General features: G+C 46.4%; 1 protein-coding gene across 1 annotated transcript; it reads right to left on the reverse strand.

Annotated features, from left to right (window-relative positions):
- Positions 1–314: 314 nt before the first annotated feature.
- LOC141434597 (uncharacterized) lies at positions 315–27,318 on the reverse strand. Its single transcript, XM_074097018.1, is given in 14 exon segments — positions 315–2,387; positions 4,116–4,229; positions 5,329–5,553; positions 5,931–6,072; positions 13,273–13,352; positions 13,824–13,931; positions 15,200–15,294; positions 15,297–15,433; positions 18,929–19,040; positions 20,554–20,665; positions 20,668–21,007; positions 21,098–21,207; positions 24,851–25,036; positions 26,804–27,318. Coding segments are annotated over 13 exon segments (2,778 nt in total). The 5' UTR covers positions 26,804–27,318; the 3' UTR covers positions 315–1,370.
- Positions 27,319–27,965: the final 647 nt, after the last annotated feature.

Raw genomic sequence — 27,965 nt, forward strand, 5'->3', positions numbered from 1 at the left:
AATATTAATCAGTTGGGAAATGAAAAGTTGCGAAATGAAACAGGTTGCCAAACGTTATTCGCCGAAAAATTTGTAATCCTATTTTTTAAGTTTTTACTGCCAGTAGGTGTATTGAGAAAGAAAAATAAAGTGCCAGAAACAAAGATTTTGTTATATCTCCAGGATTTTACACAGGCAACCTGTAGGGTTAATAATAATGAACCTCGGTGTAATTTTTTATTGGGGAATTTGGAGATGCTATTTCAATGAAATAACTAATAGATTAATTTTATAGTAGGTAGATACGGTTGGAGATTACAAATAAAAGACTGAAATATTGAAAATATTCTTTAATGTGTTAGCGACGCGTCTTGTATTATAACAAGGATCACGGTCGCGTGTTATCACAGATCTAGAGTGCAGCTCACGTTGGCCGGACTTTAGCGCTACTCTAGCGTTCTATTGAATTTATAGCACCTACATAACAATATAACTCAAATGTCAGCGGGGAGCAAAAATGTTTGCACGTTTATAAACATGTCATTCCCTAATCTATCTGTTCGCCGATAGTTGATTGAAAAATATAAACATCAGGGGTTCTTACGTTATTCTGATTACAAATGCGGCCCAGTAATTATTTTTACCGATGAAAACAATCATTAACTTTATAAAGTAGAAAACAAGCAAACACTAAAATGAGGCATTCCAATCCCATTCCAAAACGAAATGGCAATATGGCCGTCGCGTCTACACGCTGGCCCGGCCGCGCGTCTGACGAGAACTAATTGCCTGGTAGGTTTGTACCACGAGACTCGATTCGCGCGGTGTCGAGCGACGCGCGTCATTATAACCGCCACTACTTCGAACTATCACAATTATCAGCTGTCAACTCTCGGCGAACAGATGTATAACGCGTTAGGAGTGGGCAGTTTGTACGGAACGGCTGACAGTGAGCGACACGACTAGGGTGGCGCGGGTTGGTCTAAGCCGTTCAGGACGTCGTCGTCAGTTTCAACCGTTCCGTCGTCTGAACCCGCTACTCATTTTTCGTATACTTACCTATACATAGATAACAAACTTGTACGTAACGAAATAAAGCAAAAATACCTAAATCTAGACTTATCACTAAGAAAAATAATCGCGAAAGTGTATCAGATACAACAATACTTCAATATACTACCTAAATGGTAGCTTACAATCAATACTCTTAGAATTAAAAGAAAGAACAAAAAATGATTTTAAAGATCCATTCAAATAATGATTAATCAAAAAACAATAACTTTGTCTTAGGAATTAGAGCGGTCAGCGTCACTTAATACGCGACCGCGACTAAGCAATAAATTTCGAGATTCTATGTTAACAATTATAAAACTTTTACAAACATTCAATCACTATAATGAATGAGGTAGTCCGTGGTAGGCGGGGCGCGATTGTACTCTCATCGTGCTCGGCACGACGTCACTAGCAGTAGGCGTGGGGGGGGGGGGGGGTGTCAGTAGCGGCGGTCGCGCGGCACGTGGCCCTCGAAGCCCGGCGGCGGGCGCGGCGCGGGCTGCGGCGGCGTCCCGAAGCGGAACACGGGCGCCAGCGGGTTGAGGGCGGGGGGCGCGGGGGCGCGGGCCGCGCGCGCGCCGCAGCTGCTCCGTCATGTAGCGGTGCGCCGCGTTCAGGTCCACGCGCGACAGCAGCTCGAAGATCTCGCACTCGGAAGCCGACAGGCGCACCTCGCCCGCCGGCGGGGGCGGGGGCCGGGGCTGGGGCGCGGCGGGGGCGCGGCCCACTGCGGCACCGCCGGGAAGAACTGCGCGGGGTGCGGCGGCCGGTACGGCGCGAACGGCGCAGGGAAGAACGCCTGGTAGCACGGCTGCGGCACCGCGTAGAACGCCGGCGGGTGCACGGGGCGCGGCGGCGGGGGCCGCAGCGGCCGCGGGGTGTACGATATCGGCGCGGCGGGCACCGCGAGCGGCGCGGGCGGCCGCGCGGGGCGGGCTCCGGATTCGACTCCGGGAGGGCTTCGTCCGCCGGGGGCTCCGGCTCGGGCTCGGGCTCGGGCTCGGGCACGGGTGTAGAAGCCGCCTCGACATGTTCGGGCAGGTCGGGCAGGTCGGGCTCGCCGGGCGGGCTGTCGGCCGGCTCGGGCGCGGGCAGGTCCGCCGCGGAGGCCAGCAGCAGCGGCACGAGCGCACGAGCGCGGGCGGCGCAGGGGGTGCGGGCGGCGCGGGGGGCGCGGGGGGCGGCGAGGCGGGCGGCGAGGCGGGCTCGGGCAGCAGCGCGGGCACGTGCCGGCGGTAGGCCTCCACGTAGTCGAGCGCGATGCCGTCCCTTAGCAGCGCGTGGATCTCCGCGTAGTTGGGCGTGGCGCCGGTCTCCAGCGCCTCGAACAGCGGGTACAGGTAGCTCTCCGTCGCCTGCAACGGCAACCACACGCGCGGTCAGCACCCGCGCCGCCGCCCCGCGCCCCCGCCGCCGCCCGCGCCCCGCGCCCCGCCGCCGGCGACATCTTGAGATGGGCTCGGGACCGGCCGCCCGCGCCCGCGCCCGCGGATACTGTTTGATCGCGTCGAGTCTGTTCGCCCCATCTCAACATATCGCCCCGTGTGCGGTCCGCCGAACGGCGACGGAGACCGAGCGAACTTCTGGAGCGGTGACCGACGCGCGAGACTTTACCCGTGCGCTTTAGCTTCGCTTCTGCAAATCGGAAGGTCATCGCCCGAGAAGTCCGCCGGCACCCCGGTGTCGGGTCGTCGGGTCATCGGGTCATCGGGTGGGGTGCGCGGCGGCCGGCGCGAGGCAGGCCTGGCGGCGTCGCGCTCGCGGGCGCCCGCGACTGGTCGGGCGGCACTCGGCTCATCATAGCGATTACACGAAAAAATGTTTTCTTAAAACGTAGCTCAAAGTATGTCAACCACTACAGAACTACACAATATCGAGTCGCAACTGAATTATAATTTTACTATGACGCGTATCAAAATCGCCTAAAACGATATAGACTGCTGCTCAGTTATACATCACCTGTCTTAGGTCAGATAAAGCTCTAAATAAGACCAACAATTTTTGAACTTTACACGCGTTTGATGTGCATCAACAAAATTAGTAAAAAAGTGACTTTTACAAAAAGCACTGCAAAAGTGTTCTCGTGTGGTAAATAAAAGTACAAATTTATATTAAAAAATTCATTTAGAAAACCTTAATACAAATTATTATTTATTTATTTATTATGCGTCAGAAAATGTCTTATTTCATTGATCACGTCGCGGGGAGCATGAGAAGTAAAACAATACCAACGTGACTCGTCGGCGGCGTCCAATTTACGTCATTCGACTCGAAATTACAGGAATTTCGTCAGATCGTGTCAAGGCCAGGAAATATTGGTTTTTAGCAAGTATGAAAGTAAAAAAAGTACTGAGTAAAATTTACATTAACTAGGCATACGAGTATATATACCTAAACTACACAGCAGGTCGCCCTACAAATACATTTTTTTAAAGAAAGAAATCGATTAAGATAGATTACAAGTTAGAAAATAAAATGATTCATCTTTATGCAATTACAAACGTAAAAATGCGTCAAGTCATTCAGGAGAGTCGGATATAATAAAGAATCCGCGATATTTTAAGTTAAAGCAGTAAAAGCAATCAATTTACGTTAAAGGATATTTTTAATTTTTAACATCGTTGAACATATCCAGCCGGGCGGGCGGCGGGCGGCGGGCAGCCCGCTACTGGGTGCGTAGTTTGTTGCGGAGCGCGAGTTTCTTCAGCAGCAGCTGGCTGGACAGCGACACCGCGGACGCCGTCGCCGCGCTCAGCGTGGACTGGGGCGGGGGCGGGGCGAGGGCGGGGGGGGCGAGGGGGCGCGGCGCGCTGCCGGCGCCGCAGCTCGGCCAGGCGCGACGGGGGGCGCGGGGGCGCGGGGGCGCAGGGGGCGCGGGGGCGCGGCGGCGGGCGGGTCGCCGTCCCAGGGTCGCAGGCGGCGCGCGGGCCGGCCGGCCGCCTGCGAGGCGGACTCGTCCTCGCTGTCGTCGCTGGCGTCGCGCGGCAGCCGCAGCAGCAGCGCGGCCAGCGAGCGCACGTCCAGCGCGCCGCCCCGAGGGAGCCCGCGGAGCCCCCGGAGCCCCCGGAGCCGCCGGCACTCACCGGCAGCGCGGGCCGCGGGCGCGGGTCGGCGTGGCCGGCGCTGATCATCTCGTCCGTGATGTTCACGTCCACCGCGGTCGTCGTGTCGATCAGGAACAGCTCCAAGATGTTCTCCTGCACACACCAATACAGAGGACCGACCTCAGTTAACACGATCATACCTAATGTAGGCCTAGGCCATCGGCGCTAAGCGACACCTAGAGAAAATACTTAACATACTCTTTATCGTACACCACAAATCAGTACAAAAAACTTTATATTATAAACGTATTATAAATATTAGATCCTACTCTCAGAACTAGAGTATGGTATGGCACCGACGTGCAGCCGCTTGTTTCCGTTCTTACAGACAATTCTACGGATTAATGCAGCTCGGATGGAAGCAGTGTCCGGGACCCGACGGATTAGGTCAATCGAGGCAGAGCGCCTAAAAGACCGGCCGGCACTCGACTGGCTCCGCAGCATCGATAGCAGATAGAATAGCCGCCCCAGCCCGCGCCGGCAGCCCGCCCCAGCGCGCCGGGCTCACCTCGGGGTCTACGGCGACCACGTTCCCCACGAGCCGGCGGTCCCTCAGCAGCCGCAGGCAGTGCGCGGCGGCGGCGCGCGGCCAGCGGCGCGAGGCGGCGGCGCGGCCGCAGCCCGGCCAGGCGCGCCCGCACGGCCCGCGCCGGCAGCCCGCCCCAGCGCGCCGGGCTCACCTCGGGGTCTACGGCGACCACGTTCCCCACGAGCCGGCGGTCCCTCAGCAGCCGCAGGCAGTGCGCGGCGGCGGCGCGCGGCCAGCGGCGCGAGGCGGCGGGCGGCCGCAGCCCGGCCAGGCGCGCCCGCACGGCCCGCGCCGGCAGCCCGCCCCAGCGCGCCGGGCTCACCTCGGGGTCTACGGCGACCACGTTCCCCACGAGCCGGCGGTCCCTCAGCAGCCGCAGGCAGTGCGCGGCGGCGGCGCGCGGCCAGCGGCGCGAGGCGGCGGGCGGCCGCAGCCCGGCCAGGCGCGCCCGCACGGCCCGCGCCGGCAGCCCGCCCCAGCGCGCCGGGCTCACCTCGGGGTCTACGGCGACCACGTTCCCCACGAGCCGGCGGTCCCTCAGCAGCCGCAGGCAGTGCGCGGCGGCGGCGCGCGGCCAGCGGCGCGAGGCGGCGGGCGGCCGCAGCCCGGCAGGCGCGCCCGCACGGCCCGCGCCGGCAGCCCGCCCCAGCGCGCCGGGCTCACCTCGGGGTCTACGGCGACCACGTTCCCCACGAGCCGGCGGTCCCTCAGCAGCCGCAGGCAGTGCGCGGCGGCGGCGCGCGGCCAGCGGCGCGAGGCGGCGGGCGGCCGCAGCCCGGCCAGGCGCGCCCGCACGGCCCGCGCCGGCAGCCCGCCCCACGCGCGCCGCAGCGGCCGCAGCGACGCCGCCGCCACCGTGTCCACTGTGCCGTAGTCCACGTGCCGCACCTGCGCACACGACGCCGTTTATTGACGTGCGATTATTTTACGTGACGTGCTTCCTTGATTCTTTGACGTAAGATTGAGGTCCTGTTCTCACTGCGAATTTTCACCGCACGATATTTATTTGCTTTACGATTCCTTTGCGAATTTTTACCGCCAGTGCAAATGCTCGTACGAGATTCGATGTATTACAGAATTGCGAGAAAGAAACCGCGCTGAAAAAAATCGCAGTGCGGACAGGATCTAACAACTGATTCGATTAGTAGCCCTCGTAATGTTTGTGGCTCGGCAGGGGCCCAACTTGAATCAACAGGAAACCCGTGCTGAACAAAAAACCGTCAACTGTAATCAGAATAAGATTAAAACTGTCAGTGAAGACTCGCCTTGACGGTGTCGCTGTCGAGGATCTGCACGATGAGCGAGCGGTGCCAGTCGCCCTCCCACACGCTGCTGCAGTACTGGCCGGGGCGGCGCGCCCCCGCCGCCAGCACGCGCCGCGCGCCCTCTCCTTTAGTGTAGTACTCCCTGGACACAACACTTTTATCTTTCTCCTCCTTAAATAACCCCACATCCCAGACGAAAAAAAAATATTTGACACAATTTCTTCTTAACACGCATGCGTTCGTGCGTTTAATTAAGCTAGATTACAGCAACTGACATCGTTTTCCGATCTCGTTAACGTTACAGTTACTTAAACTGACAACGTTAGTTTTTCTTGACCGGTGAGACCCATACCGCATTTTGGTAAACCAGCGGCCACATCGTCTAATGCACGGGCGCTCGCGCCAGCATTCGCCATCTGTTTCTCAAGCTATTGGCTCTGTGCAGGACATCAGCGCCACCTAGCGTCCGCAACTTTGTTGGCTCTAGGGCTTTGACGTTTTGAAATTTCATCGCGACTTTGTGACAAAAATCACTAATATCACGTATTAATTTATAATACAAAATTACTGTGATACAGTGATTTGGGTGGACAAAGGGTTGTGATTTCATTTTTGGTCATTAAAATTAAATGAGATAAGTAAAATTTATTCAAGAAGTGTGTTTTATTTTGGATATGTCAAGGTTTGTTTACTTCATGTTTAGTTGTACTTTAACGATAAAGCTATTTTAATGGTTTCTTCAACTAATAGTAAACATATATATAATTGTTCTTGTATCGCTAGTAATAAATTAAATATGGTTTTCAAATCGAAATGAGTATCATTTTGAAGACCGGGTTTGTGAATGTCACTCCAATATAAAATTTCAACCACAAACCATTTCAAAAGGAAAATTGTTGGTATCTGCTGGACATGTCCAGGATGTAGAGGAATTAAGAACAAAACAGGGACAGTGTTCAATAATTCAAGCTCGCATCATAACACAAACATCTATTACTCTAGGTAGTTAAGTGTAAACAAATTGCTTTGTTAATGACAGAGCCTACATTATTTCTACTTTTGGCCACTATGAGCGCTGCGATATATATCATTACCCCCACCTAGTAGTTCGCACCCAGCGAATACCGTGTGACAGAAAAAAGTAGCGTAAACGGTTGTAATTCCAAGCGTATTAGACAATTAAGCCTCTGATTATCAGAAACATTTGATTTTATTGCGTGACTACATAAACCAGGGCACAGAGTACATATACAACAGAGACACCACTTAGTACAAGCAAATGGTATCACCCTAATACTGGCTATTCAACTGGCTATTTTTCTTTTCTTTGATTTCCAATAGATGGCACCACAAATAACACCATCTAGTGAGACACTAAGGACACGGTTGTCGCTCGTTGTCCCAATCTATAGCTTGACTAGGACATCACAGGGTTGGTAGATGGCGCTACGTTATATAACCTACTCACGGCCGCTGGTCAGTGCGTAATCAATCGAGGTTTCGGAATCGACGTGACGGAAACGGATCATTGCGAACAATTTTAGGAAACCACTTTCTTAACTATTGTAACTATGTATTTTTTACTCATTTTTGGCTCAGGTTTACTTACGTGTCGCGTATTATACCTATTTGGAAAATTGTTTTTTTGTTTCAAATGATACACCGAAGTTCGAAAATCGAAGTTCGTATCGTACCGTCTCTCTCGCTCTCGTATGAAATAGTATAAGTGTCAGAGGGACCGAACGACACGAACTTCGATTTTCGTATTTTGTAGTACCCCTGCTGGTTTGTCCCTTTGTTATCAGGTCAAGGTCAGGAGACTTGATCCTGGGGAAATTGAGGGAAATAAAATATTAGAAGCACACCTATCGAGATTTAGGTATTTTAAATAGTAAGGTGCTTTGGGGTAATTCTGTAAACGGGGTTATATTTAATGAGACGTTTTTTGAAGCTCCGTAGGTCACGCCGCCTCTTGGCAACAGAGCGGAACCGAGGGTCCAAAGTATTCACTCAGCAGCTCGGAAGGAGCCACCTGACGAAGCTTAAAACTCACGATGGTCGAACCATTATGTCGAAGCTGGAGATTTTTGCGGAGTCGAGGATTTCTATGGCCAACTATACGCTGCATGTGCCCCTTGCCCACAGCGTGAACGCCACGATTTGAGAGCCACCCTAACCCGTCACTACACCGACTAACTGCCAGAGATCAGCAAAGACGAGACCGTGCTGGCTCTGAGACAGCTTAAGAATGGAAAAGCCCCCGGTGAAAATGGAATTACTGAATTGGAATTAATGGAGTTGCTGAAGGTTGGAGAAGCTCCCCTTATACAGGAGCTGCAGAGCCTTTTTAACTTTGCTCTTCACTGCGGGAGAACTCCAAAGGCGGGGAACGAGAGCTTAGTAGTTCAGTTTTTTAAAAAGGGAGAAAAAACCCTTTTGAAAAATTACCGATCTATCTCGTTATTAAGCCATGTTTATAAGCTGTATTCTAGAGTTATTACGAATCGTCTCGCCAAGACACTTGACGAGTTTCAGCCACCGGAGCAGGCTGGGTTTCGCGGAGAATTTGGTACTATAGACCACATATACACAGTAATGCAGATTATACAGAAGTCCGAAGAGTATAATCAGCCCCTATGTCTGGCATTTGTGGACTATGAGAAGGCGTTTGACTGTTGAAACCTCTGCTGTCCTACAGCGATGCCAAGTAGACTTTCGTTATATCGAAGTGTTGAGATGTCTGTACGAAGCCGCCACAATGAGTGACCAAGTACAGGATCAGAAGTCCAAACCCATCCAACTGCGCAGAGGAGTGAGACACGGTGACGTCATTGTCAGTGCGTCCTACCCGCCATTACATACGGAGATGAAACGTGAACACTCACAGTACGGCTAATCCACCAGTTCAAGGTCACTCAGTGAGTTATGGAACGAGCTACGCTCGGAGTTTCTCTGAAAGATAGAATACGCGACGAGGTTATCCGACACAGAACTAAGGTCATCGACATAGCTCAGAGATTTAGCAAGTTGAAGTGGCAGTGGGCTAATCATATCTGTCGAAAAGCCGACAATCACTAGAGTAAAGAAGCTGGATGCATCTAACCGAGGACAGGGTGCAATGGCGCTCATTGGAGGAGGCCTAAGACCAGCAGTGGACTGCTATAGGCTGATGATGATGATGACTTCTTGATTTATTTTTGCATGCTTGCTTACATGCTTTCTTGCATGTTTGCTTGCATACTTGCTTCTTGGAAATGATTATGGTTTGGTAAAAATAAAAAAATATTCCAAAAAACCAATCTTAGCGAGATGTTTGTTTTCCCGCCATTTCCGATCCGCATGTTTATGTTGTACCTAAGTGCAAAAAGCCGTAATTATGTTAATCATCCTAATTTTTGTTTTTTTCATATTTATTGTTAGTAAAGTAGTAAAGTAGCAGTAATAAATAGGTACCTAATTTAGAGGATTTCAAATTCCTGAAAATAATTTTTCCTGGTTTTTTTATTAATTTTTGCGTAACCCTCCCTTCACTAAAAATATCTTCGGTATGGTTTTTTTGCTCTTGTCAAAGTCAGCTGTTCAAACTTGTGGCGGCATTTTTGATTTAGCAGGGAGATTAAAGGAGGGTCTACGGTCCTCTAACTTTAGCAGAGCCTTGATCGACTGATTAGCGCTAACAGACGTTTATGAATCATGTTTTTTAGCATCGGACCTTCAAGGAGCCTTCAAGGAGGCTCTAACTTTTTGTGAATAAGGCTGTAAGACTTTAAATATAAAGTATCAACTCGGAGTAATTAACGAAATTACAAACGTCATGTCAACTCAACAAAAATCCTAGCGGAATTACCCCAAAGCACCTTAACTGGTGCAGTTGTTACTGAAAACGCCCGCGGCCGTAATAAGTAGGGTTGCATTTTAGGGTCATTTTCACATTGCTCGTTTTCACGTGCTCCCTAAGCTAAAATAAGCAACAGCAAGTATTTTACGAAACTTTTTTATTTAAATGGTCAATTGTTTAAGTATATTGAAACAAAAAGTCCATTAAAAGATCATCCTAATGGATTAATTTTATATTTAAAGTAGAAAAAGTTGGTAATTTCTCATCCGTGTCACAGGTTCTCTATCGACAGAAATAAAGTTTATTTTTGCGAACACCTATGTTGTAAGTACTTACTCAACTTATTCAGTTTCTCCAAAAACTTTAAGTATCATCAATAATAACAATTACAAGTTTTAAGGTTATGTACTAGTCAGCGTAATACAATTTTGTGTTATTAAACTTTTCAGTTAGAAAGAAAATGACATGGAATGTATAATTAGTATAAAATAATGGGTTCAGTTAAAAGAATCCGAATGAAATCCAGCTTCATCACGCTGCATTATCATCCAAATTTGACTACCAGGCTGTCAGAAAACGCCAACACCAGACAAACTACAGCATGATTCTGAGAAAACAGCAGTAATGCCTTCATCAGAAGATATTAAACAAATCTATTCCATGAAAATGTCAACATCATGTTTTCATCAAGGTAACAAGAATGTGTCATACATAATAAAAATAAATAGACTGGTTCCTTGAAAGATGATTATATTTTTTTTATCAATAATTGTATTCATTGCTTCCAGAGTTACTAAACTAAGGAGGATGCTATACCTTCATGTACTTCTACCGAGATGACAAAGCAGTGCGAGTAGTACAACACAATATTCAATTCAAGCAGTACAAGTTCAGCCGCTTCACAAACATGTGTCTTGTCAAGTTGTACAGCATCATCACATCATGCTCACAAAGTATTCTAGCATATATTTTAAATGACATAGAAGTAAACGGGTACAGTTCAGTGCAACTGTGAAAGATGTGGTATCATCACCAATACGACTGATTACTCAACAATCAACTTCTATCTGCATAAATAAATAGTAATGTGTCTGAGGCGATTTTTATTCAATCACACCTAGATAATTTATTGAATCAGGCGTTTACTTTGCGGAGGTCCATATCAAATTGATATTATCAATTTAACTGAAACAATTACTTTGCTCACCTGCAACTTTATGATAGCTAGCTATGTTTATGCCAGAAATGTGTGTTCATGCATTTCCTCCACCTTTTCACTGTAAGAACACATGCAAATCCATCTATCACCACCAACATTCAAACTCAATCAGAGCTCATCTTCAGAGCAACACAACATTTCATCAAATCGAACAATAACTGGCAATAAATTGGTGAATCTGGTAGCATAGTGAACAGTGGTGTTGTGTTGCTCTGAAGATGAGCTCCGGTTGAGTTCGAAACGAAATGTCAGTGTAGTGTAGTGGTGGTAATAGATGGGTTTGTGTGATTTCTTACAGTATGTATAAGTGGAGGAACTATATATACTGTAGTACTGTACATTATCACACATTTCTTGCATAAACATAGCTATCATAGTAACGACTGTGTTTATTGAACTACATCTATCGATCATATTTCGTTAATTAGTGAGGCAGGTAAATAAAATATCATATCAATATTTATAATTTATAATGCATTTTATTAACACAAAATAACATGTTATGATACTCATAGGGTACAATGCAACAACATTGATACGAGCCACAGGGTTTGTTAGATAAATATGATATAAAATAGCCATAAATAAACAAAAAAGGAATCACTAATTAAACACTTATAAACATACTCACTAGGTAGTCACTTTAATTTCACTTTAATGTTTATAGCTCTGTATTTATTACGTTGGGAGAGGAAGGCCTAGACGAACGTAGCACAATCAAATCGGGGACGTTCTGAAGAAAGGTCGGGTCAGGAGTACTCTAAACTGACGTGCATGCATGAAAAGATTGATGAATGTAGAGGAAGCGAGAGTTGTATGCAGAATCGTAGCAAGTGGAAGGATGTAGTCTCTGCCTACCCCGTTGGGAAAGAGGCGTGATTTTATGTATGTATGTATGTTTATTACATGAAAGAAAATTACTCAGAAAATGGTGTGTGTGAAATGTCCTTAAATGGTCGGAAACATATTTAAAAAAATATAAGTATTGTAACCATTTTGTCGGCATAGTTTACATGTGGTTTACATATATATCTGTGCAAAATTACAGCTTTTTAGCATTAATAGTCCCTCAGCAAAGCTGCGGACGGACGGACAGACAGACATGGCAAAGCATTTTGGCTCCGGAACCCTAAATATGCTGATATGCAAGCAGGCTCTTCACTGTTATAGTGTGCAATCACATTAAAATGTAACAGCTGCAGTAAAATCTTTACACAGAGCACTTGTAACCTTTTCTTCTTCTTCTTCATCTGCCAGTACTGACACTGTGTACCTACTGGTTGGAGCATAACTTGTATCCTGCCTGGACATATTTTATATTTCACCAAATAGATTTTTAAGCATTTCGTTTCAGCCACCACATGATTCCTTTGATATTGCCCTTGATCTGTAAACAGATAGGTAATATTAGTTACAAGTAGTCAGATGGTAATAGATATTTATTTTTGTACTCCTCGTACATCCACTGCGCAAGTACTTTACATAGAAGTGTTGACATTCCTCCGCTCGGCAGAGCAGAAATCTGGATTCAATGTATCAAATCCGACCATCAATGTATCAATTCTTGGCAAATTTGTGCTATCTATCTTCATCAATCCAACATAATGGATTATGATCATTGTTTAATAACCTCAAAAGTCCACGAATCACTTGTGTCATAAATGTCAATGTCACACAGCACGGACATCGAAATTCACTAGCCTGAGATACAACATGAAGTTGACGCATGATGTCTCTGTCTTATTTACGTCGTAGAGAGAGAATGGCATGTTTCTCTCAAATAGTTTCGACAAGCGTGGGGCAAGCGCATTCCGGTTATTCGCCATCTAGCGTCACAATTGCAAACCACTACGAAAGCCTCATAGCTAAAATGTAGCTACGTGTAGCCCTTATTTTCGTATGCTCAATTTATTATTTGTAGTGTTTATTTATCTTTAAATTAAGGAGTTGAATTAAGGTAGATGTGAAGTTGTGTTTATAAAATATGCTAGTCTTTATTTTAATCTCAATATTTCTACTTAATTCGGCTTATTTACATTTTATAATTTACAAAATGTTAATGGTAGTGCCATCTATTGCTGTTTTTTTAATATTAAATATAGTTTGTAGGAGTTGGTAGGCCATGACCAGGGCGAGACTTGGAAATAAATTGATACGTCCATCCTAAAGAATATAGCTGCGTTACCATCAATAATGTTATCAATAAGCTTATGGATAGGAAGGATAGTGTGTGTGTTGTTTCCCGTTTGGACTGGTCCGGGATTAAGGTCGGGAGCAGTACTCACGTCATCTCGTCCATGTAGGCCTCCATCTGGTCGTACTCGGGCCCCAGCAGCAGCACCCACATGTGCGACGGCGAGTACACCTGCAACACAACACACCGCGAATGAACGGATACCGTTTTGAAGATGATAAAATGTAAATCTTAAGCCGACTTTAGGCTTCACGAAAAATCATTAATGTATGCGACTTGCACGATTTTTCTTGCAAGTCTAAACTCGGCTTCATATCTTTGTATACCGATAATTTCCATCCTGAGTAAACTATAATGTCCCCAGATCGGCTGGATCTGTTTATACTAAGAATTTAAGTAAAAGAAAATAACTGCGTAACGCGACATCTCGAAGCGAGCTCTGCAGCAAGCCCGTCGGACGGCAAGCGTGTTCGAGTCAGCGGTAAAGCTAGAAGTAGAAACCCACTGACAGCGGAGGCGGAGCGGTGCGGCGCGGCTCGGAGCCGGTATCGGAACGTGAAAGAGGCCACTCAGAATACCGTGCGGGAAATAATGCCAGAGGGTTTGGAGGTTAAATAGTGGGCAGAGTGGAGGCGCGCTCACCTCGCCGACGACGAGCGGCAGCATGTCGCCGGGCCGGACGCCGGCCACGCTGCTGCCCGGGATGCTCTCCGCGAAGCTCAGGCAGTCCGCCGGGAACACGTCCGGGTCCTGCGCACACACACACACACACATACACACACATACAGTACACACAACACGTCCATCACTGTCGTTTCAAAACCATTTACTTACTAAACGCAGTGTGAACAAACGTTTTTCGGATACAATCAAAAACATCGTCATCGACACATTATCACAGCAACATGAAACCCGTTTAGAGAAACTTGCTCGTACCGCTCGGTCGGGCCGGGCTGCTTTCAAACACAGCACATACAATTAATTTCATACAGAGACAGAGCCAGTATTGACATGGCCCAGTCCCGTGCGGAGCAAGTGAACTGTGGACTAACAACTAGGTATCTACTATCATGATGATTATTACTTTATCTTGTTTATTGTTCTGCTTCGGAAAAACCTGTAGCGGTAGCATTTACTAGTGGTCTGGCCTATGGCCTCTCAAGTAAACTCTCGGGCTCCAGCTCAGACTCACACTTCTGAATTTTTCATTATTTATATGCGAAAACCTTGTGAGGAAATTCGCACACTCCTGCGAAGAAATTTAATGTGGTGTAAGTTAGCAATTCAAACTGGGGCCGTGTGAGACTACTGCATTCCAGATAGTTCAACTCATCTGTGTGCAGAGAGCTTGTATTTACAGCTTTATTTTGTGTTTTGAGGGGCTGAAGACAGTGTTGTGGCGCGCCATGGAAGAGGCCTATGTCCAGCAGTGGACTGCTGTAGGCTGATGATGATGATGATGATGATGATTTTGTGTGGCTGGCCGCGTCACTGCCACGCAAAATAAAGCTGTATAATTACAAGCGCACGCACACACACATAGCGCCGCGCGCGCAGATGACCTGCACCATCTGTAGCGCGCTCTCATTGCGTTGCGACGTTACACCGACCACATGATGGATGACGTTCTGTTTATGAAAAAAAGAGTGCCAGTCTTTACCGGCCCCGACAATACCAACATGGAAATACCGACCCTGTTTTTCGTATAGGTCTATGCACATTGAAAGCCATGTTGTGACTAAATATCAGTCCGGCATGAATCGTACCGCGATAATCAATATCGACCTGATAATTAGCGACCGTAAATATTGGCTTCCGATTATCATTCCAGTATCCATTAGGTCGGCAATGTCACGACGTTATTTATTCATACCGGGATGATGAAGCGAGACCGAAATTTACCACATTATTTCGAAGCCATTTGGGTTTCCAAGTATCAGGTCGGTACTGTTGGGTAAAATCATGTCGGTTTCGAGTGCAGACCTCCTGCGATCGGTTATAGAGCGCTCGTTACGTACGTAGTCGATGCCGGGCAGCGCGTCCTCGGGGTCGGCGGCGTGGGCGCGGGGGGCGCGGGGGGCGTGGCGGCGCGCGGGGCGGGGCGGCGCGGGCGGGGCGGGGCGCGCGCGTCGCGCAGCAGCCAGTCGCCGTCGGGCGCGCGCGTCGCCGCCACCGAGGGCAGCGCGCACGCGCACGCAGAGATCGACGGGAAGCCCAGCCACGAGTAGTTCAGCTCGCGCCCGTACCGCTCCCTGCACACACGGCCCTCTATCAGCCTCTCGAACCTCTCACTATCTCCGTACTCCAGTGGCACGGCTAGGTAGCACCATCGGCGTGCCTGGCTCGATTTCAGGGTAGGTAGTTGGTAGTGTGCGCCGCAGCAGGGTAGACAGCCCACCACCAGGACTAGCGCTGCCTACCCTGCTGCTTACTCAATGCACGCCATAGGGTATGTAGATTCTTTGCGTGAAATTTTACGAACCCATGGTCGCAACATAAAAACCGACACCAAGGAATAACGCGATTCCGGAATCGTTGATGCTAATGCGCTACTTCGATGCCCCGCATAACTACTACTACTTGTAGTCAAAATACCACCAACGGGACTTATCACGCTAACACAAACGAGTAATATTTACCTCGACGTTACACACTGTATAGTATACTGACTGGTAGAGGCGCGGCAGCTGGCTGGCCCAGACGCCCTGCGGCTGCTGCTCCAGCCTGCTACACACTGTATAGTATACTGACTGGTAGAGGCGCGGCAGCTGGCTGGCCCAGACGCCCTGCGGCTGCTGCTCCAGCCTGCTACACACTGTATAGTATACTGACTGGTAGAGGCGCGGCAGCTGGCTGGCCCAGACGCCCTGCGGCTGCTGCTCCAGCCTGCTACACACTGTATAGTATACTGACTGGTAGAGGCGCGGCAGCTGGCTGGCCCAGACGCCCTGCGGCTGCTGCTCCAGCCTGCTACACACTGTATAGTATACTGACTGGTAGAGGCGCGGCAGCTGGCTGGCCCAGACGCCCTGCGGCTGCTGCTCCAGCCTGCTACACACTGTATAGTATACTGACTGGTAGAGGCGCGGCAGCTGGCTGGCCCAGACGCCCTGCGGCTGCTGCTCCAGCCTGCTACACACTGTATAGTATACTGACTGGTAGAGGCGCGGCAGCTGGCTGGCCCAGACGCCCTGCGGCTGCTGCTCCAGCCTGCTACACACTGTATAGTATACTGACTGGTAGAGGCGCGGCAGCTGGCTGGCCCAGACGCCCTGCGGCTGCTGCTCCAGCCTGCTACACACTGTATAGTATACTGACTGGTAGAGGCGCGGCAGCTGGCTGGCCCAGACGCCCTGCGGCTGCTGCTCCAGCCTGCTACACACTGTATAGTATACTGACTGGTAGAGGCGCGGCAGCTGGCTGGCCCAGACGCCCTGCGGCTGCTGCTCCAGCCTGCTACACACTGTATAGTATACTGACTGGTAGAGGCGCGGCAGCTGGCTGGCCCAGACGCCCTGCGGCTGCTGCTCCAGCCTGCTACACACTGTATAGTATACTGACTGGTAGAGGCGCGGCAGCTGGCTGGCCAGACGCCCTGCGGCTGCTGCTCCAGCCTGCTACACACTGTATAGTATACTGACTGGTAGAGGCGCGGCAGCTGGCTGGCCCAGACGCCCTGCGGCTGCTGCTCCAGCCTGCTACACACTGTATAGTATACTGACTGGTAGAGGCGCGGCAGCTGGCTGGCCCAGACGCCCTGCGGCTGCTGCTCCAGCCTGCTACACACTGTATAGTATACTGACTGGTAGAGGCGCGGCAGCTGGCTGGCCCAGACGCCCTGCGGCTGCTGCTCCAGCCTGCTACACACTGTATAGTATACTGACTGGTAGAGGCGCGGCAGCTGGCTGGCCCAGACGCCCTGCGGCTGCTGCTCCAGCCTGCTACACACTGTATAGTATACTGACTGGTAGAGGCGCGGCAGCTGGCTGGCCCAGACGCCCTGCGGCTGCTGCTCCAGCCTGCTACACACTGTATAGTATACTGACTGGTAGAGGCGCGGCAGCTGGCTGGCCCAGACGCCCTGCGGCTGCTGCTCCAGCCTGCTACACACTGTATAGTATACTGACTGGTAGAGGCGCGGCAGCTGGCTGGCCCAGACGCCCTGCGGCTGCTGCTCCAGCCTGCTACACACTGTATAGTATACTGACTGGTAGAGGCGCGGCAGCTGGCTGGCCCAGACGCCCTGCGGCTGCTGCTCCAGCCTGCTACACACTGTATAGTATACTGACTGGTAGAGGCGCGGCAGCTGGCTGGCCCAGACGCCCTGCGGCTGCTGCTCCAGCCTGCTACACACTGTATAGTATACTGACTGGTAGAGGCGCGGCAGCTGGCTGGCCCAGACGCCCTGCGGCTGCTGCTCCAGCCTGCTACACACTGTATAGTATACTGACTGGTAGAGGCGCGGCAGCTGGCTGGCCCAGACGCCCTGCGGCTGCTGCTCCAGCCTGCTACACACTGTATAGTATACTGACTGGTAGAGGCGCGGCAGCTGGCTGGCCCAGACGCCCTGCGGCTGCTGCTCCAGCCTGCTACACACTGTATAGTATACTGACTGGTAGAGGCGCGGCAGCTGGCTGGCCCAGACGCCCTGCGGCTGCTGCTCCAGCCTGCTACACACTGTATAGTATACTGACTGGTAGAGGCGCGGCAGCTGGCTGGCCCAGACGCCCTGCGGCTGCTGCTCCAGCCTGCTACACACTGTATAGTATACTGACTGGTAGAGGCGCGGCAGCTGGCTGGCCCAGACGCCCTGCGGCTGCTGCTCCAGCCTGCTACACACTGTATAGTATACTGACTGGTAGAGGCGCGGCAGCTGGCTGGCCCAGACGCCCTGCGGCTGCTGCTCCAGCCTGCTACACACTGTATAGTATACTGACTGGTAGAGGCGCGGCAGCTGGCTGGCCCAGACGCCCTGCGGCTGCTGCTCCAGCCTGCTACACACTGTATAGTATACTGACTGGTAGAGGCGCGGCAGCTGGCTGGCCCAGACGCCCTGCGGCTGCTGCTCCAGCCTGCTACACACTGTATAGTATACTGACTGGTAGAGGCGCGGCAGCTGGCTGGCCCAGACGCCCTGCGGCTGCTGCTCCAGCCTGCTACACACTGTATAGTATACTGACTGGTAGAGGCGCGGCAGCTGGCTGGCCCAGACGCCCTGCGGCTGCTGCTCCAGCCTGCTACACACTGTATAGTATACTGACTGGTAGAGGCGCGGCAGCTGGCTGGCCCAGACGCCCTGCGGCTGCTGCTCCAGCCTGCTACACACTGTATAGTATACTGACTGGTAGAGGCGCGGCAGCTGGCTGGCCCAGACGCCCTGCGGCTGCTGCTCCAGCCTGCTACACACTGTATAGTATACTGACTGGTAGAGGCGCGGCAGCTGGCTGGCCCAGACGCCCTGCGGCTGCTGCTCCAGCCTGCTACACACTGTATAGTATACTGACTGGTAGAGGCGCGGCAGCTGGCTGGCCCAGACGCCCTGCGGCTGCTGCTCCAGCCTGCTACACACTGTATAGTATACTGACTGGTAGAGGCGCGGCAGCTGGCTGGCCCAGACGCCCTGCGGCTGCTGCTCCAGCCTGCTACACACTGTATAGTATACTGACTGGTAGAGGCGCGGCAGCTGGCTGGCCCAGACGCCCTGCGGCTGCTGCTCCAGCCTGCTACACACTGTATAGTATACTGACTGGTAGAGGCGCGGCAGCTGGCTGGCCCAGACGCCCTGCGGCTGCGTGACCACGAGCGCCGCCACGTCTTCATTGAGCCGCTCCAGCGCGCCGCGCCGGCTGCTGCTCGAGCCTGCAACACGCCACGCCACGCCACGCCACGCGTCAGTGCCCGCCCGCCGGCGCCGGACGACCGGAAGCCGTATTGTCTAACGCGATACCGCTCGCGATTGCTATTACATGCACCGTCTCTTTCTACCCACATCTTAGACCGTTTGACAGAAAGAAATAGTGAAAACAATTATAATTTCAAATGCGTTAGACACTAGGGCATCAGGCAGCCGAGTGCTTACAATGGATAAGCCATAAAAACCTTACTATGGATACAAAACTTGTCGGCCATTTTTGTTCTCGCGTCTTAGGTGTTCAAGACGTTCCTATTTAAGTATGTATCAATCTATTTAAGTATAAATTATCCGTTGTTTAATAGCAATAATATTAACTTTGCTTCCTTTGGAACTAGCTTTACTTACATGCTATTTAATAAATAAATAAATAAATAAAGAAGTTTTTTGAAGATATTTATGTATTTGGTGTTTGGTAGCTACATGCAAAGTTTTAGGGGGTGATAGCCGAGGTATTTTTGAACATTTTTAGCCATATACATGTCTGGCGATTTATTTATTTTTTGAACATTTATATATTTTAGGTAAATACCCTGAATTTGATAGGCTCGAGTCAATATTGCCCCAATGAGCGTTAATTTGTAAACAAAATCTTTTATTTCGGATAGTTTAATGTGTATTGGACCAAATGAAATAATTTTTAAGTGTCTTTCTTGCCACAATATCAAAATGGAGGCATTAGAAATTACTAAAAATGTCTTAGGTTGGAACAGAGTCATTTTTCTGTTCAGTTCAGAACAATGCAGGCATGTTTATAAAAATTTATGAAAATTTCAAGGATTTTTTTATGGCACGGAAAAATGACTGTTCCAACCTAGGACTTTTTTAGTAATTTCGGTAGCCTCCATTTTGTTTTTGTGGCAAGAAAGACACTTAAAAATTATTTCATTTGGTCCAATAAACATTAAACTATCCGAAATAAAAGATTTTGTTTACAAATTAACGCTCATTGGGGCAATATTCATTCGAGCCTATCAAATTCTAGGTATTTTCCTAAAAAAAAAAAAAAAGCTTTCAAGTTGACATAAATAGCTCCGTATTTTAAAATTTTCAATTGATTTTTTTTTATCAAATTTCGGCTAAGACATATATGGCTAAAAATGACCAAAAATACCTCGGCTATCACCCCCTTAGGCTTTGCACGTAGCTACCAAACACCCTGTATATTCGAAAAATTTGCCATCAATAGTTTTCGCAGCGCATGCTACGAAGATGCTTTATGGCTAATTTTTTAAACCTTAAGTATTGAAGTTTTAGTATGGAGCTCTAATTTTTTCTGGTAATAAATATAGCCTATGTCACTTTGCGATAATGTAAGAATTAACTAATGGTGAAAGAATTTTTGAAATCAGTCCATTAGTAGTTTTTGAGTTTATTCGTAACAAACATCCAAATATACAAAAATGCAAATCTTTCCTCTTTATAATTATTTAGTATAGATGTAGTAGCATTTATACTCACTGCTGTCAGTGTGTCGGCCGGAGTCGTCGTCGTGGAGCGACTCGGTGGAGGCGCCGGCGCGGGCGCGGCGCGCGCGCATGCGCTCCAGGAGGCCCTCCCCGCGGGTGGCCCCCTCCCTGCGGGCGGCGGCCCCTCCCCGCGGGCGGCCCCCTCCCCGCGGGCGGCCCCCTCCCGCGCGTCGCTCTGCGGCACCACGTCGGGCTTGCGGGCGTGCACCAGCTCTGGCTTGCGCAGCTGCGGCACGACTTCCGGCCTGGCCTCTTCTCTCTGCGCGGGAGCCACCGTTTCTGGCCTCTTCGTCGGGGCGACGACTTCCGATTTCTTCACGGGTTCCTCTACGGGAACTGACATTTTGCTCGTCGCCTTTTTGCATGTGAAAGTGTCAACTACTAGATTCGTCTGTCGCGGAGGTTCCGGTCGGCGGGGCTCTGGAACGCTTCGTCTCTTTCCCATGCTGTGAACATTTCGCAGTGTCAGCTACTTGTGTAAAAGTATATAGCTCCGACCGTTACTGCGCTCACCCGTGTAAAGCATGAGTACTTACAACCGAGTTGTCTTGGAGGTTGTTCTCTGTTTCTGAACGAATTCATCGATGTGCCTGAGGGACTCCGGCACGATGGGCGTCAGCACCGGATTGTTCGGCGGCCCGCTGAACTGCAACACGAAAAAACAATTTTATCACTTGTACAAAAATCAACAAGATAGCCTAATCCTCACATCTTTCTTATAAGTTTAGCCAATGTGAATAATGAGTAGAACTTTCAACCAGCTAACTATTATCAAGTTAGTTTTTTTTTACATTTATACGTAGGTATTTAATTGAATTAATCCTATAGCTACGTCGAAATTGCAATGCACAAGTATTTTCTTAAAAGTATCAAAGCGATATACGCGAATGAATGACAAAATGACACGAGCCATAAGTACCCACCCACCTACATCGCTCAATGTACCACATGTTCACCACCTACCCACCCATATTAGTCACTGGACTAGACGTTATATCATGGATATTCCTTCCCTATGGTCCAGGGATATAAGGCGAAAAATCATCACAATTAAATCGAATTCGCGCATCGCATCGCGGGTGCCTGTTAATATGTGCCATTGTGAACCTTAGGGACAGCGCCGTGTCTCACATTACACATCATTGTCTAAGTAGCACTTAGTTCCGCGAATTAGACATCGAACGGGATTTATTTCATGTGAGCGAGCAGAAGTCAGCGATTTAGCTGAATGAAGGTCGCGAAAGGCTAGCGATTGTCGCTACAGCAGGGCTACTACGAAACTCGAAACTCGAAGTTCGTGTCGTGCGGTCCCTCTGACACTTATACTATTTAATGAGAGCGAGAGGGACGGTACGATACGAACTTCGACTTTCGAGTTTCGTAGTAGCCCTGCAGATTGTGCCAAACTTCTAGCTCTCTCTGAAGTCGCAACGCGCAGGTACAGTCAGCAACATTTTAATATAATCCTACAAATATTATAAATGGGAAAGTTTTCATGTCTAATTAATAGTTTTAATACCTAAAAATGAAGCAGGATAAATTAATAACATGGAAGAAAACTTTATAAGAACAATAAATAAATTCATAATAAAATTAATATAAAAAAGCCGTGGAAAAGTTGTTTAATTTCACAGTATAGTGGTTTTACAAGATGTCCCTTATTTCGCATAACATTAATTGTCCTAAATGAATTCGCTTAACAGATTTGGCATAGCATAATTATGCATAACAGCGAACTTGCATAATTATAAAGAAGCATAACACTTATTTAGCATAATAAAGAATCCGCATAATTGAAATATGCATAACATTATTAACTATTACTTTAACTGTTATAAAATGAATTCGCATAACTTTATCAAGCGAGTGAATAAACTTGGTCAGGGCAAAACCGACTTGGTTGGGTTAGGTTTAGGTCCAGAACATATTTAGAATGTTAGATATTTTTAGGGTTCCAGAGCCAAAATGGCAAAAACGGAACCCTTATAGTTTCGCCATGTCTGTCTGTCTGTCTGTCCGTCGGCTGTGCTCAGAGACTATCAATGCTAGAAAGCTGTAATTTTGCACAGATATATGCAAAAATTCAGGATGATAGTAAGTCAAAAAAAAAGGAAAACTATAACGGCTAAGTTTGCTTCAGAATTATTAGTAGTTTAAGAGTAAATAGCAGCTTAAGGTATAAAATATACCTAAACTTGGAAGATTCCGCATAAAATACGAAATACTTAGAAAAATATCACTTAATTTTTTCGTAATGGCTACGGAACCCTATTTTGGGCGTGTCCGACACGCTCTTGGCCGGTTTTTGTATCATATAGATATTATATAGATGTTTTCACATAGTATTTCACTTCTCACATGTAATCGATTAAATAAAGCAATATGGACAATCAAAATAATCATAATTTGTCACTTAATACTGCTTGACAAATAAAATTTCATTAAATTTGATTTAATCATAATATACTTACTGTTTAATAATTATGCTTAATTGCTTATGCCAACTTAAAGTTATGCCAATCCACATCATGCGCATTACATTGTGCGTATTCAGTTATGCGAATTAATGTTATGGGAATTAATAATTATGAAATTCTGAAAGTCAGAATCACGAACTTCAAAATACCGATTTTTATGATTCCGAATGTTTTAAAATTCCTATGACTATTCCGATTCTTCATAAATCCGATTTTTATAAATCCGAAAATTAAAAATGCCTGTTTAAAATTACGATTTTCAAAATTCCGAATTTTTATAAACCGAACAATAAGAAGTCCGACTTAATAATAATCCGAAATGACAAAAATACGAATTCCGATTACTAAAATACCGATTTTCAAAATTCCGAATATCATTACACCGATCAATAATAAATCCCGACCTATTAACTTAAGCTACAATATGTAGGTTAGATTGGCCTAAAACAGTATTTACTGTTATTGATTTTCAGCTATGTGACACAAGGTCGACGATCGCGGAGCTCCTATTTCGCGCAGTTATGGCGCGTATGTCGCAATTCTAACCTAACCTAACCTAAGTATGCAGGTCAATTTATCTAAATTGATTGATATTAATTCGAGATTCGAAATCAAGATTTCGATTATTAAAACCACGAAGTTTATTTTGCCGAATGTCATATTTCCGAGTTAGCGATGTCATTTCGGAAAATTGATAATCGGAATACTGTACTTCGGGAAAATGCAATAACATTTCGTGCTTTTCATTCTTCGTAATTTTAAAAATCGGATATTAAAAAGTCGATATTTTGAAATTCGGAAAAATAAATTTCGTGTTTTTAAGTAGGTAATCGGAATTATATGTCTTAGGAATTGTGAAAACCGGAGTCAACAAATTCGGAATAAAATATTTCGGAGTATTTGGGTGTTCCCAAAAATTAAACATTAAAAATACTCATAATTTTTATTTTTTAATTTTCGGTGTCGTCCAAAACTAGAACCGAAATTTTGTTTCCTGTTTTTCATTGTGAATATTAGAAAGATGCTATACAGTAGGTACATAGCACAACAGCAGATTAATTTATTATTTTTCTTTATTACCACATGCTTGTGCAAATGAAAAAAAGTGAATGGAAATTTTGCTACTAGGAAAAAGATTTTGGGAAAATGATGCACTTACAAGTCTAGTCATTGTTTTGTCTTGTAAATTGAATGAGAAAATGAAACAAAACACTGATGTTACTAGTACTTATTAGACTAATTAGTAGGGCTGGAATTTTGCGTGCGGCTATGACAGATTGTAGGGAGAGAGCACCGCTTCTTATCAATGTTATCGACAAATCGATAGTTTTTTTTAATAAATTTATGTTGTAACTTTAATACATGATTGTAAATATATTTTTGCTTGGAATATTATTATAAAATACTTTATATGAGCTATGGTAAGAACTAGAGGATTACAAAATAATATTTTCTCTTTTATTTTATCAAAGGGTAGGCAAACAAGTAACGTAACGTTAAGTGGTCTCAGAGGGATGTTTTCTCAGGTTGTAAAATATAAAGTATTCGTAAACTTAATTAATTTAAACAGATTAAACTTTCCGATATTTCGTATTTTTTATTCAATGACTGCTGAAATTAGTATGTATCATCAAAAGTTCGAGGTTTTATTTAAAAACTATTGATTTGTCGATAACATCGATAAAAAGCGGTGCTCTCTCCCTACAATCTGTCAATAGTCGCACGCAAAATTCCGGGCCTTACTAATTAGCTTTTGAAAACTGGGTTCTGTTGAGAGAAACCACCACGAGCAGCTGGGCAGCGGCAACATACCAGGAAGCAGTCGGCGCACCGCTCGCGCAGGAACTGCAGCTGGTCCCTGTACCCGTAGCGCGCGGCCGGCAGCGCCTCGCCCATCATGTTGCGGTAGTCGCGCAGCAGCCCGCGCGCGTCGACGCACGCCGGCGACGACACCACCAGTGACCGCAGCACCGACTTCAGCTGCCCCAGCTCCGTCATCTGTCATACACAAACATTTCACTCAACAGTTTGTGTTATGTCAACAAATCAATCCACAATTTTAGGACTTTATTATTTATTGTACCTCACAAAACTCAAACTCACAACATTTATTGACACAAAAAAACACTACATCACAACAAAAACACAGTAAAAACACAAATAGAAGAAGATAGAAAAATTAGAGACATTGCACTGTAATGTGTTGCCAATTGCCAAAAGGACTCAGCCCAGCATGTGCCATAGTCCTGTAACCAGAGCCACAGCACCTACCTACAAACCTACCTGCCTACCTGTACAGCCTGGCGTACCTATATAAATAAAATTAGTTCAGTTAAGTCCAACTTCTTTTCAAAGTATAGATTTACCTTGCAATATACAGTTGCCCTCATAAATATCAGTGACTTTTATCAATTGTAAATATTTGAAACATAGAGCAGGTTCTCAGCGTGAGTTATAACAAACCCTTTGGGGGGTTGAAAGCTTTCAGAGAGGCTAAAGGGGGAGTATACAAAATAAAGTTGAGATCTTGTGGAGTTAAGAGATCAGATTCAATCAGTAATTCTGGAATGAAATTATTGAATACAGAGTTCAACATTTATTTGCGCATAGTTGACTGAAAACGTTAGTTTTAGTCCTTTATGTGTAATAAAGTTTAGAGAATCAGAAAAGAGCAATTAGTTCATTAGATGATGAAGTGCCAACACTGCTTACAAATACAAATCATTTATTTCGGACTTAGAATCCAACATGTTAGTAGTAACAAATTATAATCTTATCCCTATGGTTAGTATTTTATAATGAATTAAGCTAAACTTAAATAAATAAAAGTAAAAATAACTCGGCACCAGCTTTACAGGCAACTTAACTGACAAATCTCGAACATGAAACTTAAGTGTTGGCTATGGGGTGCTAAGGTCCTCAATTGCATGTCAAAGATTTATCAGTTAGCGAGGCATTGGTTTTTTTGTTGAAGCCTTCCTGTTTGCCTTATCAATACCTATATCCTACATGTGATAAGGGCACTGAGCGGATTCATCTGGCTTAAAATACACAGCCTTGATAAAGCTTCTTTCCCTCTCTAGTTTTAATTCTAAATATTCAGCAATTCTATACTAATATTATAAATGTGAAACTGAGAGTATGTTTGTTACTCCTTCACGCCAAAATGGCTGGACACATTTAGATGAAATTTACTATGTAGATAGCTGGACATCAGGAATAACACATAGGCTACTTTTTATCCTACTATTCCCGTGAGATCTGAAATTAAAAATTGAAATTTCAACTGTTGGGTTTGACAATTTGACAGTGCAATGTACTTTGGCATGGTTGTTCTTAGTGCAAGTCGGTACCGTATCCAGTTGTCTGTGCAACTAGTATGAAAAAGAAGATACGTATAAGTTAGGGAACCACCCATATTTTTGGCATGGTTGTTATTGTTGCAACATCAATGAAAACCCAATGTAATTTGTGGGGATTCCCATGGGAATTTAGTAAAATCGCTGAATTGTAATTCAACAGCAGGACCTGTGGTTTACGCGTGCAAAGCCGCGGGTATACACTAGAAAGCATATAAATATATGTGAGTTGGTTTGGTCGGTGGACAAAGAGACTCGAATATAGTAAATTAAATCGAAATACGGATCAATTTAAAACTCCTGATGGTAAACTTGACTCATGAATAAATAGCTGAGTTAGCAATTTTCAAATTAATTTCGTTTATAGTGTACAAAGTACCTACACATTATTTGTGTTATTACGCACCTTTACTTGATATTATTACTTAGAGGTTCACATCAAAATAAACTTAACTACGACACCAATTAACTGTTACATTTAAAGAACAACAAACTTTTATAAAAAATTGTATTAAGTTTTCCAACAACAACACTTTTCATTTCACTTTGTTTTTTTTTTTCGACCGACGACACCGTGTTGCCACCTCGCCCAAAGAAAAAGGCGCTAAGCATACGGTAAAAAGTAGCTAGTTTTACAAAAATACTCTGTTATAAGCTACGAATAAATAATAAGTCAGGAATTGTAACTGCGTCATAAAAATGGAAACTGTGTCTTAACTGTGTCCTGTGCTAAGGTGCGGATGCGCGTCATTTAATTTTGACTGACACTTATTTTGCAGAATAAGTGAGCTCACGTCAAGTTTTCGCATTTTTGATTGTGAACAGCTCTAAATTATCATGCCAACGTGTGTTATAAAGTGGTGCAGGAACAATGCAAAATTATAATGTCCAGGGATCACTTTCCACTAATAAGCACTCGTCAAATTTGATTTATATTCAAAAATGTTCAAATACATTATCAGTTGGAGATGGTCAGTATTATGCAAAGTCTGTGGTCTGTGGCCTATGGCTCACTTAATGTAGGTAAATGACAGTTTCCTCACCCCTCTTCATACTTTCTTTTTTCCTGTATCGCTCAAACAATAGTTACAAACAGTATTTATATTTTTCACGATTGTTAGTGTGAATAATTTAAGATACAATAGTTTAATGTCAACTGCTCATCACCTTTTACAAAGGATTGCCTTTTCCGATGCAAAGACGTTCATTATTCAAGAGTCCTGGTGCTTCACCACCCGTTCCATTTCACCATATGCATTACGAGGAGCATAAATTGCTTAACAACTGTGTTGAAATAATTGAAATTAAACCCATGAAATGCTTGTTATTGAATAGTACCTGTTTCAGGTTGTATTCATGAATTAAATCAAAATTAGTAAAGAACATGCAGTTTCCAAATTCCTTTACTATAAAACACAGACAACAGCTATAAGATTTAAATGCTTGTTATTGAATAGTACCTAACTCCGGTGGTCAACTGTGGTCTTCACTTGTCTTTATCATTAGTTCCTCTTCATCAAATGATGATTTTCAAGAGAAAATGTACGAGTTCCTACTAAATATATCCA

Source organism: Choristoneura fumiferana, chromosome 14, assembly GCF_025370935.1.
Source record: "Choristoneura fumiferana chromosome 14, NRCan_CFum_1, whole genome shotgun sequence".
Taxonomy (NCBI): Eukaryota; Metazoa; Arthropoda; class Insecta; order Lepidoptera; family Tortricidae; genus Choristoneura; species Choristoneura fumiferana.